We start from the raw sequence: 12892 nt of genomic DNA on the forward strand, positions 1-12892 counted from the left end.
CTCAAGCTGCAACTCATTGCCTTCGCTCTTGACAACACACCAAGGAGGAAGAAGACAAAGGCCAGCTTTGGCATGCAGAGAACTGTCTGCTTTAGTCCCAGGGCCGCCAGACTCCAGCTGTGTTTCCTTAGACACTGGATGGAAAGGTCTCCTTTTGCCCCTCCAGACCTCTGTCCGTTTTTCTCTGGGCCCCGTGGAGCTGACACTCACAGACTGTGTCAGCCCCCTGTCTTCTGGTTGGCTCTGCCCAGAAGCCCTGTGTCTAGGAAAAGAGAGTTGTTTTCCTTTATCTCACACTACTACCCCACTCGCAACACTCTGACACCAGTTGGGTGGGTTTTCCACATCAAGCAATTCCGACACTAACAGACTGGAATTAGCACCAGGTCCCACAGGTGAAGGACCCATCCCTCAAGACAGCCTCCACTCCAGATGACAATGAAGCTGTCGGTCCCCAGGTTACCCACACTTCTGTCTGACTTGGCTGCAAATTGGAGGTCCCAATGACCCCCTCCTTGGGTTTGTTAATTTCCTAGAGCAGCTCACAGGATCCAGGAAAACAGGTTCCTTGCTATCGCTGATTTACTATAAAGGATGTTTTAAAGGTACAAGGGAGGAGACAGATGAAGAGATGCATAGGGTGAGGTCTAGAAGGGTCCTGAGAGCAGCGTCATCTGCCCCTGTGGAGTTAGGGTGTGCCGTACTCTCTGCATAGATGTGTTTATGAACCTGGAAACTACGAATCCCATACTTTTGAAATTTTTATGGAGGCTTCAGCACGCAGGCATGGTGCATCAGTAGCTCAGTCTCTAGCCCCTCTTGCCTTCCCAGAGGATGGGGGGTTGAGTGGAGCGGAAAGTTTCAAGCTTCTAATCATGGCTTGGTTTTCTGGTGACCAGCCCCCATCCTGAAGCTACGCAGGAACCAGAGTTCCCTCTTTAGAACAAAAGGCATTCTCATAACCCAGAAAATTTCAAGGGATTTGAGAGCTCTGTGTCAGGAACTGAGGTCAAAGACCAAATATTAGAACAAAAGATGCTCCTAGTCTCCTATCACTTAGGAATTTTTTTTTTTAATTTAGACATCCCTGTATTTTATTTTTTATCACTTATTGTGATATAATTAACATATATGTGTGTGTCTATACATATGTACATATGTATAGATACACACACACATATATAGCCAAATGATTACCACAACAAGGCTAGTTAGCAGGTCCATCCCCTCACAGAGTTAAAATTGTGTGTGTGTGTGTGTGTGTGTGTGCGCGCGTGTGTGTGGAGAGCGTTTTGGATATACTCTCTTAGCAACTTGCAAATATACAATACAGTATTTCTAACTACTATAGTAACCATGCAGTACGTTACATACCCAGAAATTATTTACCTTATAACTGGAAATTTGTACCCTCTGACACTTTCACCCATACTCTCTACTGCCCACCCCTCACCCTCACCCTGGCAACTACCAATCCACTACTCTGCTTCTGAGTTTGTTTTTTTAGATTCCACATACATCACTTAGGAAAGTACAAGGGTTGAAGGAGCTCTGTGCCAGGAGTGGGGGGCAGAGACCACTATATAGGTTTTCTCTTATTTCACAGTCTAGTGGGAGCCTGCAGCTGGGGGATGAGTGAGTACTGGCTTGTCACCCTGCCTGTGCTCAGGTTGGCTGTGACCCTCTGCTGAAGAACACAGCTCCTGTTAGGAGCTCTTTGCCCTCGAGCTCTTTACCACTCGCTCAGTTCCATCAGCCATCCCCCCTCTCGCTCCTCAGGCTCAGGGAAGTTAAGAGCATCTGCTGTTTCTAGCCCCGGGGTGCTCAGCTCTCCTCATCGGTTTCTTTAACTGCTTGCCCACACCTTTGAAAGCAGGCCTTGTGTCAGCTCTCCTCCATCACCCAGGATGGGGATGTACACCTTCTCTTGGTGCTCAATTAATCTCGTAGCATGACTGGACGGATGAATCAACATGACATGCATGTCACAGCACCAAGCAAAATGCCTGGCATGAGGTAGAAAATACTCTTTTCTGTTCTTCTCTCAAGCATTCAACACTGTAAAGTAGAGACCCAGTATAGCTACTCTTGCTAGAGATGATTGAAGGTCCTCCTGAGGTTTTCTTCTGCTCCAGAAGCTGCTGTGTATCTGGTATCCAGCATGCCTTCACTTGACTGGTGTCATGTGTGAAGCTACCAGGGAGTGTCTAGATGACTTCAGTTCTCATAAGGATATTTGCATCATGAGTAGAAACAGGCGGAATCTACTGAGACCCTGTTATGTGCTGGGCATCATTCATACTCATTGTTAGAAGGTGATCTCTCGTTGCAGTTCCGTGGATTGGGGAAAAAGTCTGGAGAGACCAAGAGACAGGTGCAAAGTCATACAGGGAGGAACTGATTAAGCGGAGAGTGAATCCCCTGTTGGCCCAGCCCTGAAACTTATGGGTTTTTTTTTTGATGTGCAATGCTGCTGGCTCCTGAGAGCAGGTGAGAGCTAAGAGGTGTCATCTGCTTAGGCAGGGCCAGTGCCTTCACTTCTTCTTTCTTTTTGTTTGTTCATTCGTGGCAGGGTACTGGTTCTTCGTGTCCTCTATCACCTTCAGAAAACAATGCCAGTGAAATCTACTTCGTGGAGCTGGTTAAAGAAGATGGGACACTTGGATTCAGCGTGACTGTAAGAATTCTAGGAGAGCTTAGAAAGTAAACAGTTGAAAGATGTTCATCTGGAGTCTTGGTGGGCATTGCACTCATGTGCCAACCTCTGTACCCAGTGATCACTGGGTACAAGCAACACGTCAGAGTGATGAACCAAGAAAGTCAGTGGGGGCCTCAGTGAGGGATGGGAGTTCAAAGTGAAACTGGGAGACCAATGGCAAACTTGGGAAGAGCAGACACTCCAAGCAGTGTGGGTGGAATTATGGTTATGCTGGACAATAAGGAGAGGGTAGCATTGTGGAGCTTCAGGGACACAAGCCAAAGGTGAATGGGGTGGTCCCTGGTCGTCAGGTTGGTAAGACCTCCATTCAGGACAGACACTTTGCATTTGGTTTCTGAGCTCCATCTGGCAGACCCGGGAGGGGGGAGGATAAAAATTGTACAAGAATGATATTATATAATCCCACTGATGTAAAAATTTTTATGTATGTGTGTATACATACGTGGAAAAATTAGAAGAAAAAGATAAAGTTGGATCTTTAGTGACCTGTAAGGATGTTCATAATCTATTGTTAAGTTAAAAAAAAAAGTTGCAAAATACTATGTGGTTGAATTCTGCTTTTGTATCCACAAACCAACACACAAGGATACAGAATATGCCAGGCACCAGCCTTTGGGCCTATCACTGTATCCACTTTTGCTGGTCACTGCTTATGAAGAGACAATGTGGTACATTGACGTGACTCATTTCTGAGCACCTGCCATTGGCCAGTGCTGGGCTGGATATGACACCGCTCCCTCACACGGCTCATATCGTTATACTTCTTATGAGCATCTAACCTTCTGCTCAGTGGATAATAAAGCCTAAACAAACAAGTGAATATATAAGATGGTGTCACATGGAGATGAGGTGATGGGATAGAGTGGAAGGCAGATGGGAGCTCTCTGAGTCAGGGAGGTGGGGGAGGCCCCTTCAGGAGGGGGCAGATGGGTGGTGAGTTTTTCATTGTGTTTTCCAGGGTGGCATTAACACAAGTGTGCTCTGTGGAGGTATCTACGTGAAATCCATCATTCCCGGAGGGCCAGCAGCCAAGGAAGGGCGGATCCTGCAGGGTGAGGATGGAGTCACGCTGGGCTCTGCGTTCTGCGGTGTGATGAGCCCCGGCCTGGGGGGTGCAGCCGTCAAGCCTTGCCCCACTCTCACTCTGATGCCTTGTGCAAATGATTGCCTCTCCAGGTCATGGTTTCCTTACCTGGAAAAGGAGATGATTTAACCTGACCCACCTACCTGATATGTTAACATGGGGCCCAAATGCTTGGGAAACATAAGGTGATTTAAAAATATGAAATTTTAAATAAACTTGTTGCTGTTTGGCTTTCATGGGAGAAGCCATGCTCCCCATGGAGGACAGAGCAGGTACTGGTGACCTCCACTTAAGTATCCGGGGAGGACACCAGGAAGCCTCCTTTCTGCCCTTCCTCACATCCACTGCTCTGAAGGAAGGGGGGGTGGATTTTTACTGTTCTCCAAAATGGCTATAATTGAGCTAAAAAGGGCACCTACGATCTTACCTATCTCCATTTTCCCTAGAATTCCAGGGTCCCTGGCATCAACCATGTCTCCCTGAGGTTTTTTGAAATAAAAAACATCTTGGAGATATAAATATCACCCCTAAGAGACTTGAAAAAACTTTCAAAAATGGTTTCCCAGGAAATCGGGAGAAAGGATAAGGTTGTACTTGTTAGCTGGCTTAACTGCTCTGTGAGCCAAGGATAGAGGTTTCTAGACCGCTGATCTGTGCAGGTGCTCACAGGGGAGGCTGGCAGGGCCCGGGCGGGGCTCCCCCCAGCTCAGCTCCCTACCCCTCCTTGAGGCTGTGTGGAGGGGTGCTGGGCAGGGGCCTCGCAGAAGAGTCCTTCCTGCAGCCCCAGGAGCTCGGGGACATGACATCTGTCCCCCTCCCAGGTGACCGGCTCTTGCAGGTGGATGGAGTGAGTCTGTGTGGCCTCACCCACAAGCAGGCCGTGCAGTGCCTCAAGGGCTCTGGGCAGGTGAGTGCACCGTTACTGGTTACTGGGGAGCTTTCCTTCCCCCCAGAGTTTTCCTCGACAGCATCAGAAGCTGTGGTTGCCTCTGGGTGGGAGGGGGTAGGCAGGAAACCAACGAGACTTTCTGTTGTGTCTGTTTTTTCCCTTTCACATCTTCCTTTTACCAGCGCTTTTCTTTGGAGGTGTGAAAGTCAGGAGGAAGCAGGCAGATGTTCCCAGGCAGAGAAGCTCACCTCCTCTAAGGAGCCTTGAAAAGCTTACTGTCTCTTGCCTAGATTCTGGAATCACACAGCTGTACTCAGCTGACTGAGTGAAGTGACTTCTCCTGCCTGGCCGCCCCCTCACGCCCTCTGCTCCAGCTGTAACTGACCAATGCCTCCGTCCGCGCTCAGATCCTCTCAGCTCCCGCCTTGGCACGTGCTGACACCCACCCCCGCCCAAGTTCATGCCGTTCCCGTCAACCTGTGTAATTACAGTCTACACTGTCCTAGGGGTCCTTTTATTACAAAGAGGTAGAAATTCAAGATGCCAAGAGCATGTACCCTTCGGTCCTCATTCTGTGCAGTGCCCAGGCAGCATCTGGATGTCACTACCCTCTGTCCCATCCTCCGCCTGAGGGTGGGAACTTTTACTTGCGATGATGGCCTGAGCCACAGAGCTGGGGTCTCCCTCTTGCCAACTGGGCAACCATCAGAGATGCAAAGGGCTCCTAGGGACCCCTCTGGCAAACAGAGGGGTGGAAGGGCCCCCTTTTGCTTCCTTTCCCAAACCATTCTTCTATTTTGTGGTGAGATTTACTTGTCTTGGCGACCTTGGTTGACATATCTTGAGAACAAAGTCATAATTTAGTAGTATTCTCTATTCTTCAGAACTTTGCTGACGGACATGCTTAGAGAATGTATTTGGCCAGCATACTGGCGGTGATGACAGGTAGGAACTGTCACTCTGGGGTCACAGCAATGGTGCTGAATGACCATTGCTGCAGGAGGATGTTGGCAGGGTCAAGTCCCCCAAGTGGAAGCTCAGAATTTCTCCAAACTTCCAGGCGATGTCTAGCTACTGGGTCATGCTCTGGGTAATGGGAGTATACAGTGTGTGGGGAAGAGGAAAGGGAAATTGAACCAGAAAGAAAGGGGGAGGCCAGATTGACATAGGCCTGGGATACTGTGCTGGGGGTTTGGATTTTAGGTGATGGAAAACACTGGAGATTTTTAATCAAGAGTGTTGCATGTTCAGCTTGTGTCTTATTTCAATCCACAGGTAACCTTGAGGGGAGTGGACTGAAGGAGGAGGAGATAGGGTCCAGGAAGTCAAGTTAGAGGGCGCTTGCCCCAGTCCAGCTGGCCATTGGCAGCAGGAGAGGGAATGGAGGAGAGGGGAGCACTGAGGGAGATGTTTCTGATGGAGAACATGCAAGCCTTGGAAGCCAGTTGGGTATTTGGAAGGCAGAAGGGGGAAAGCTGGTCCACTGCAAGTGTGGCCCCTGGGAGGTTAGTTGAGGGATAGGTCAGTGTTCTGAGAGAGCAAAGGCAAGAGGAGGAATGTTTTAGGCAAAATGAGGAGGGGGAAGTGAGGGTGAGTGAGAGGAAGAAGATGAATTTGGCCTTGAATACACTGAGATGGAAGTACATGTGTTACTTCCAGGAGCATTTGTCCAACAGACAGTTGGAAATATGGCTCTGGATCCTAACAGATAAGCTAGATTGGAGATTCTGATTTGAGATTCAAATGAAGCAGCTACTGGTTGTATCAGAAAATTACGAAGCATTTGCCGAGTGGAGGGAGAGACTCCTGGTTGCCATATGAGGTGTAAATTGAGTTCGTCCGCCCATCCTTCTAGGTTGCAAGACTGGTCTTAGAGAGAAGAGGCCCCAGGACTGCACAGCAGTGTCCTTCTGCTAATGACAGGATGGGAGATGAATGCACGGCTGTTTCCTTGGCAACAGTCTTGCCTGGAAGGCCTGCGAGCAGTGTCTCAGCGACATATGGTGAGAGGAGAGAGGATTGAGTGTTACTATTGTCATGTCATCCTGTGCTGCTTTTGAATTGTCAACTGCAAAGGGAAAGAAGGAAGGCTCCCTCTGGGTTCTCAAAAGATAGTGAGCAGCGGTGGTCAACATGCGGCCGCTTTCAGATGCAATGGAAGCCAATCTAATGGAACATGTTCCTATAAAAAAAAATGCATTATCCCCAAAATGATGACCAGGCATAATTCTGCCCCCAAGCCTTCTGAGGATTTCTGATCAGGTGCTGGAATGTTTGTGTCTAAATAAGTATTTGGGGTTGAAATTGGAATGAAAGGATCATGCCTTTGCTGACAAAGGGTCCACGTTTCAGCCGAGACACTTGTAACAAAAATCTGAGTAAAGATGAGGTGGGTGGGGAGAGGAAGGCACTCAGAAACCTAGCCTAGTTACTAACATCAAAAAGCAAACCCATGATCAGTTTACAGGGGCACTATTACACATCATCTGATGGGTTGCCTCTCTGCACTTCCCTGGGATTTTGTTTCCTGCTAGGAAAACATGTATTTCCTTAGTACGTCGTGATTTGCAGCTTAGCTGCTTGTCAACCCCTTTATAGAGACTTTCCTGAAGGCGTTAAATCAGGTTGAATGCAAGGTAACCATAGTGAGCAATGGGGTTGGGTGGAGGGGGAAAAGCATGTGCATAAAATAAGTCTCTTTCTTCTTTCATTGCTCCTCGGCTCACTCCAGTGAGGGCCTTTGAGAAATTGAATACAGAATGAGCTAAAGGGGTCAGACGATGGTGATGGTGAAACTGGTCATACGACATACCTGAACCTAACTGCTTCAGACACTTTCATTCTTGCCCCAAATCATAGTTTATAAATCAGTCCCTCTATTGATTGATTGCCAACTGAGGTGGTGAAAGCAGAGTAGGGGAGGCCCAGAGGCCTCTGGCTGCCAGACTATGTAAGTTCTTTGGGCTGTGTCCATCTTGGGTGCCCAGAAGCAGCTGTTTTGTCTTACGGTCACTACACAGGGCTGAACAAAATGGCAGCTAAAACATTTTCATAGAGTTGGCCATGATTATCTCCATGGTCTAATTATGCAAAAAAATTTTTTCAAATATACTAAAAAATGACTGTGGTTCTAAAAGGGTAATAGGAATATATGTGATTTAAGTTTTACTAAATGATTTGGGCCTATTGTGTACGTCTCTAAGTTATATCTTTACATATAAACTTTGTTGATTGTCTATAATTGCTCTGTCCAATATGGTAGCCACTTGCCCATGTGGCTATTGAGGACTTGAAGTGTGACCACTCCAAACTGATAAAATATATACTTGAGTCTTAAAGACTTATTTCATAAGAACGTAAAGTACCTCATTAATAATATTTTCGTGTTGTTGCATGTTGAAATGGTAATATTTTAGGTATGTTGGGTTAAATGAAATATGATTATGTTTATTTTACCCTTTTCCTCTTATTTTTTAAAAAGTAGCTGTTTGAAAACTTTGACATTATGTATGTGGTTTGCATGTGCAGTTCACATATTTCCTTTGGATGACACTGACCTATAACAGGTATAATGGACTCTGTCATAAAAATGAGCAAAATGAAATCGTTTAATGTAAAACAGGAATAATTCATTTACTTGACAACTGGCATTTTGAGGCTGGCCAATTTCATTTGTAATCTACTGAAGGGTGGATCTCATTCACATCCCACGATACAGGTCCCAGGTTTGAAGTCAAGCTAAGAAAGAACGCCAGTGGTTTGGGATTCAGTTTCGTGCAGATGGAGAGTGAACGCTGCGGCCATCTCAAGAACGATCTTGTGAGGATTAAGCGGCTCTTCCCGGGGCAGCCGGCAGAGGAGAATGGGGCCATCGCAGCTGGTGACATTATCCTGGCTGTGAACGGAAGGCCCACAGAAGGCCTCGACTTCCAGGTGGGAGGCCATGAGGGATGCAGTCCTGTGTGCAGGCTGAGGTCAGCCACGCTCCTTTCAGGGCCCCCCACCATGGGGAATACTCTGGGCTCCCGGAAATCACACGTGGAACCTGGATTTGGATCACATAAAGAGAGAAATTGGCAGAACATCCTCATATTAAAATTTCCATCTCAATTCTTAACTATCTGACCTTGAGTAAGCCTTGCTTCTCAGTAGGTTCGTAATGAAACTGAAGATAAAACCCTGGCTCCTGTGCTGGCTAAAGGTCTCCTAACACACACTCCCAGAGGTGGGCGTGAGGGCTCAGTGGGCTACCTTGGGTCCCTTTCTGCCCTCCTTCCCATTTCTCTACTAAATTTACGGCTTTGACGTGTAGTGTTGCATTGGTTGTCGTGTGTATGATCAAAAATGTAATAAAAAAGAAAGTAAAAAGTGGGCATTTCTTAATCTTATAGCACAAAATCTCAGTGAAATATTGTACATATCGGTCAGGGTCCTGGCAGAAATTGGGCCATCTGAGAAAGTTTAATAAAGGTGCGGAGATTGTTGGGAAACTCAAGGGAGAGTATAGAGCCCTGGGGCTGGGAACAGTGGGTGCAGTCATTCACCTTCCCTACCCCCGAAGTGCAAAGGGAGATGGGTAGGAGCAGTTACCAAATCCTAGAAGCTGAGTGAGCTAGGTGGAGCAGGGATATAGTCATCCTGTGACAACCCCGCAGGGAGGAATGCAGGAAAGCAAACCTGGACCTCCCTCTCCCCCTCGGCTCTGATCCCTGTTCACCCTCGCATTGGCTGAGCCCAGCAGGAAGCCTCTCTGCAGCCCACGCAGGTCTACCTCCAGGGCACAGAGCAAGGCAGACGAAGGTGGAGAGTGGCTCTAGGTGGGATGGGGAGGGGTGGGGAATCCTCAGAGCAGCGTTAGGGTGGGGATACCTTCATCCATCCTGCATCCTTCATCTGATCCAGGATCATCCTCTGAGAACCGCTGCTGGGCCAGCAACTGTGTGAGGGACTGAAGACAGAGAGGCGGACAGTTCATACGGTCTGGTCTCAGAGCTCACGGGGGTAGTGGGACAGACAAGAGAACAATTCCCACTGCGGGAAATAAGTGCCATGAGAGATAAAAGGCCCTGCTCCAGTGCTTGCACCAGGGAAGGGGGAAGGAGCCCATTCTATGGCAGTCCATTGCAGCTGGGGGTACTGAGTAGTATCCAGATCAGTCCAGATCAGTGGTTCCAGGTAGGGGTGAATTTGCCTCTGGGGACATTTGGTGAAGACCTTAGACATTTACGGTTTTCACAACTAATGGACGCTACTGGCATCTAGTGGGTAGAGACCAGAGATGTTGCTCAACGTCCTGCGATGCACAGGACAGCTCTGACAACAGAGTTATCCAGCCTAAAATGCCAATAGTGCTGAGAGGTTGAGACATCATGGTCTATATAGGTAATAAGAGCTATTCAGGCAACCTCATGCCCTGGGCTTTGAGAGGGTGGCTTGGAGCAAGAGGTCCAGCATGGTGGGAGCTTAGGAAGTGGGTGCAGGGAGGAGCAGATGGGAGAGAGAGCAGGGCGAGAGGCAGTGGCAGGTAAGAACAGGTTCTGGGTGCTGTGCTTATGTTGAGCGAGGTGAGCCAGAGAGAGGGTTCAGCAGGAGAAGAACCTGGTTATATCTGTATTTGGGAACAACTGCGTGTTGGTGATGTGGAGGAAGGGGCGTGGGTGACAGTGCAGGAGGCCAGGAGCAGAGAGGAAGTCACTGCAGTTTCACAGGTGAGAGGTTCCGAGGGCCCGAGCTGACCCTGGGCAGAAGCTCAGGGCTGAGGGTCAGGCTTTAGAGATTGGGGTGGTGGCATCTACGTGACCGGTGGCCCCTGAGGTGGGGGTGGGTAGACAGGGAAAGGAGGTTGAGATGGTAACAGTCATTTGCTTGATTCACTCTCTCGCTGAAGAAGAGGCGTCAGTATTGGCAGATGCTGCCATCAAAAGGCCCCAGGCAGACCTTGGCCACTTCCAGCTCAGTATTGGCGCATCATCTCTGTGGGAACCACAGGCCACTGGCCTTGGATCCATGCACTTTGGGAAGTCAGCGGTGTCCTCCAAAGTTCTCTGGAGCCGAGAAACAGATCAAGGTGGGGGGAGGGGCCCGGGAGATAGTGGAGAGCACAGAGGAGGACACTGCACAGCCCTGCAACTAACCGTGGGGTTTGGTTTCTGATAGGAGGTGCTGCATTTACTGCGAGGAGCCTCGCAGGAAGTCACACTCCTGCTTTGCCGACCCCTGCCAGGTGTGCTGCCTGAGATGGATCAGGGCTGGCAGGTAAGGGGCAGTGCCCTCTGTTCTCTCCACATGCCTCGGGTTCAGGCACTCCTTTTCTTGTCTGGTGGGTCCTCAGAAGCCCAGCCTTGCTTTGGTAGTTTTCAATGCCCTCTACTTTCATTGGGGCAGGAGAGTAGCTGGCCCCCAAACCTCAATTAGTCTGTGACAGGTTCATGAGGTCCTACCTCTGCCTTCCCCTTCCTCTCCCTGCTTCTGCCTCTCCCAATATTTGGCTCTTCCTGTAGATGGTTACACGTTTAGATCTTGGCTGTGAAACTTCTAGAACTAGGTTCTCTGGCAGTCTAAGCACCAGACAGGGGAAACCAGGAGCAACGGGAGTAGATGGAAAACCAAATGAAGGGAAGGTAAGAATTTCCATTCGGAGGAATGAAATGGAGAGAAAAAAAAAGAAGGGTATATGTCCACCCTTCTAAAATATGAATTAGGCATGTATGGTCTAGTGCAAAGAAGGGAAGCATTGGAATCAGGACAGTTCAGAATTCTTACATGATGCCTGTATTAGGTCCTCCAGAGAAATAGAACCAATAGGATATGTGTGTGTGTGTGTGTGTGTGTGTGTGTGTGTGTGTGTGTAGAGACAGAGACAGAGAGAGATTTTAAGGAATTGGCTCACGTGATCATGGTGCCCGGCCAGTCTAAATGCTGCAGAGCAGGCTGGCTGGCTGGAAACCCAGTGGGGAGCTGATGTTGCAGGGTGAGTCCTAAGGCAGGATTCATTCTTTCTTGGGGAGCTCAGTCTTTTTTCTCTTAAGGCCTTCAACTGATTGAACGAAGCTCGCCAACATTATAGAAGGTGATTTGCTTCACTCAAAGTCTACTGATTTACCTGGTACTCTCATCTAAAAAATACCTTTACAGAAACATCTAAACTCGTGTTTGGCCAAATATCTGGGTACTGTGGCCTAGCCAAGCTGACACATAACGTTCACCATCACAATACCACCTGTTGAGTCCTTGGGCACAGACGCTGCGGTAGAGATTGGAGTGCAGGAAGTTTATGGGGCCGGCTCTTGGGAACACCCCTGTGAGGGTGCGAGAAGCACAGCTGGGCAGAAGGGAAGTAAATGTGTTGCAGCTGCAACAGGGGCCTCGGCTGACCTCACAGGGAGCGCTGAAGCTGGGCTGGCCCCACAGAGCTGTCCCGAATTGGGACAAAAGAGCCAGTACCTTTGCTCTCTGCATCAACCGGCGCTGGAGTAAGAGCTGCCCCAAGGGAGGGGGCCTAACTTTGGCCGAGGCAGTTCCCTTGAGCTGAGCACAATTCCTGTGGAGGGGATAGCTGTAAGCTGCCAGCAGCCAGCAGTTCTGGCAGCTGGGGGCTGATGGCCTCAGTTGTGGAGGGGGATCGGTGTGAGCACCCTGGAATCACCTGCACCTGCTCTGTTTGCTGCAAGGACCTTGGGCACTTGCCTGACTTCTCTAGGTCTCATGATTCCCCATCTGAGACGTGGATAAGATGTGGATAAAATCAATCACTTATCATCACTGAGGGTGACAGTCACTAGACACAGCACAGGGACTTGGTGACCCAGATCCTTTTGATGCTTGGACTCCAAGAGGTCATTTGATACCAACTTTGGTGAGCAAAGAGCTATGGGAAGGAAATCTGAACGTTTCCAGTTGCCAGTTTGGAAAAGAAAGTAGATGTCAGCAATTGTGTTAAGCAAATGAACAGGGCAGGGGAGGGTCAAGCTTCATACGCACAAAGATCAGGCCAAGGGGCTGGTACCCAGTGTTTTTGTGAGATATCTGGTAATGCCAGGGAAAGAGTTGTCCTTCTGTCCTGGAGAAGAGGTCCCCCAAGGAGAGCCCAGATACATCTAGTGGGAAGGGCTTGGGGTGAGGAATGGTGGGCATGCTTCCTCTCTCCTCATACCTGAGGACCAAGTGCAAGAAGAATTTTCATTCATTCACGTGGCTCCAG

At 48.8% G+C, this 12892-nt stretch overlaps 1 protein-coding gene across 2 annotated transcripts in view; it reads left to right on the forward strand.

Annotated features, from left to right (window-relative positions):
* Positions 1 to 12892, forward strand: part of FRMPD2 (FERM and PDZ domain containing 2) — an 83662-nt gene that overhangs the window by 58374 nt on the left and 12396 nt on the right. Inside the window, exons 22-27 of one of the 2 annotated variants that reach the window (XM_067710264.1) lie at positions 2573 to 2677; positions 3678 to 3771; positions 4625 to 4710; positions 6548 to 6695; positions 8411 to 8625; positions 10849 to 10947. In XM_067710264.1, coding sequence (XP_067566365.1) covers positions 2573 to 2677; positions 3678 to 3771; positions 4625 to 4710; positions 6548 to 6695; positions 8411 to 8625; positions 10849 to 10947 — 747 coding nt within the window. Of the gene's footprint in view, positions 1 to 2572; positions 2678 to 3677; positions 3772 to 4602; positions 4711 to 6547; positions 6696 to 8410; positions 8626 to 10848; positions 10948 to 12892 lie in introns of those variants that run through there. The other variant, XM_067710265.1, reaches the window with a different exon arrangement.

This window comes from Pseudorca crassidens, chromosome 16 (genome assembly GCF_039906515.1).
Source record: "Pseudorca crassidens isolate mPseCra1 chromosome 16, mPseCra1.hap1, whole genome shotgun sequence".
Classification (NCBI taxonomy): Eukaryota; Metazoa; Chordata; class Mammalia; order Artiodactyla; family Delphinidae; genus Pseudorca; species Pseudorca crassidens.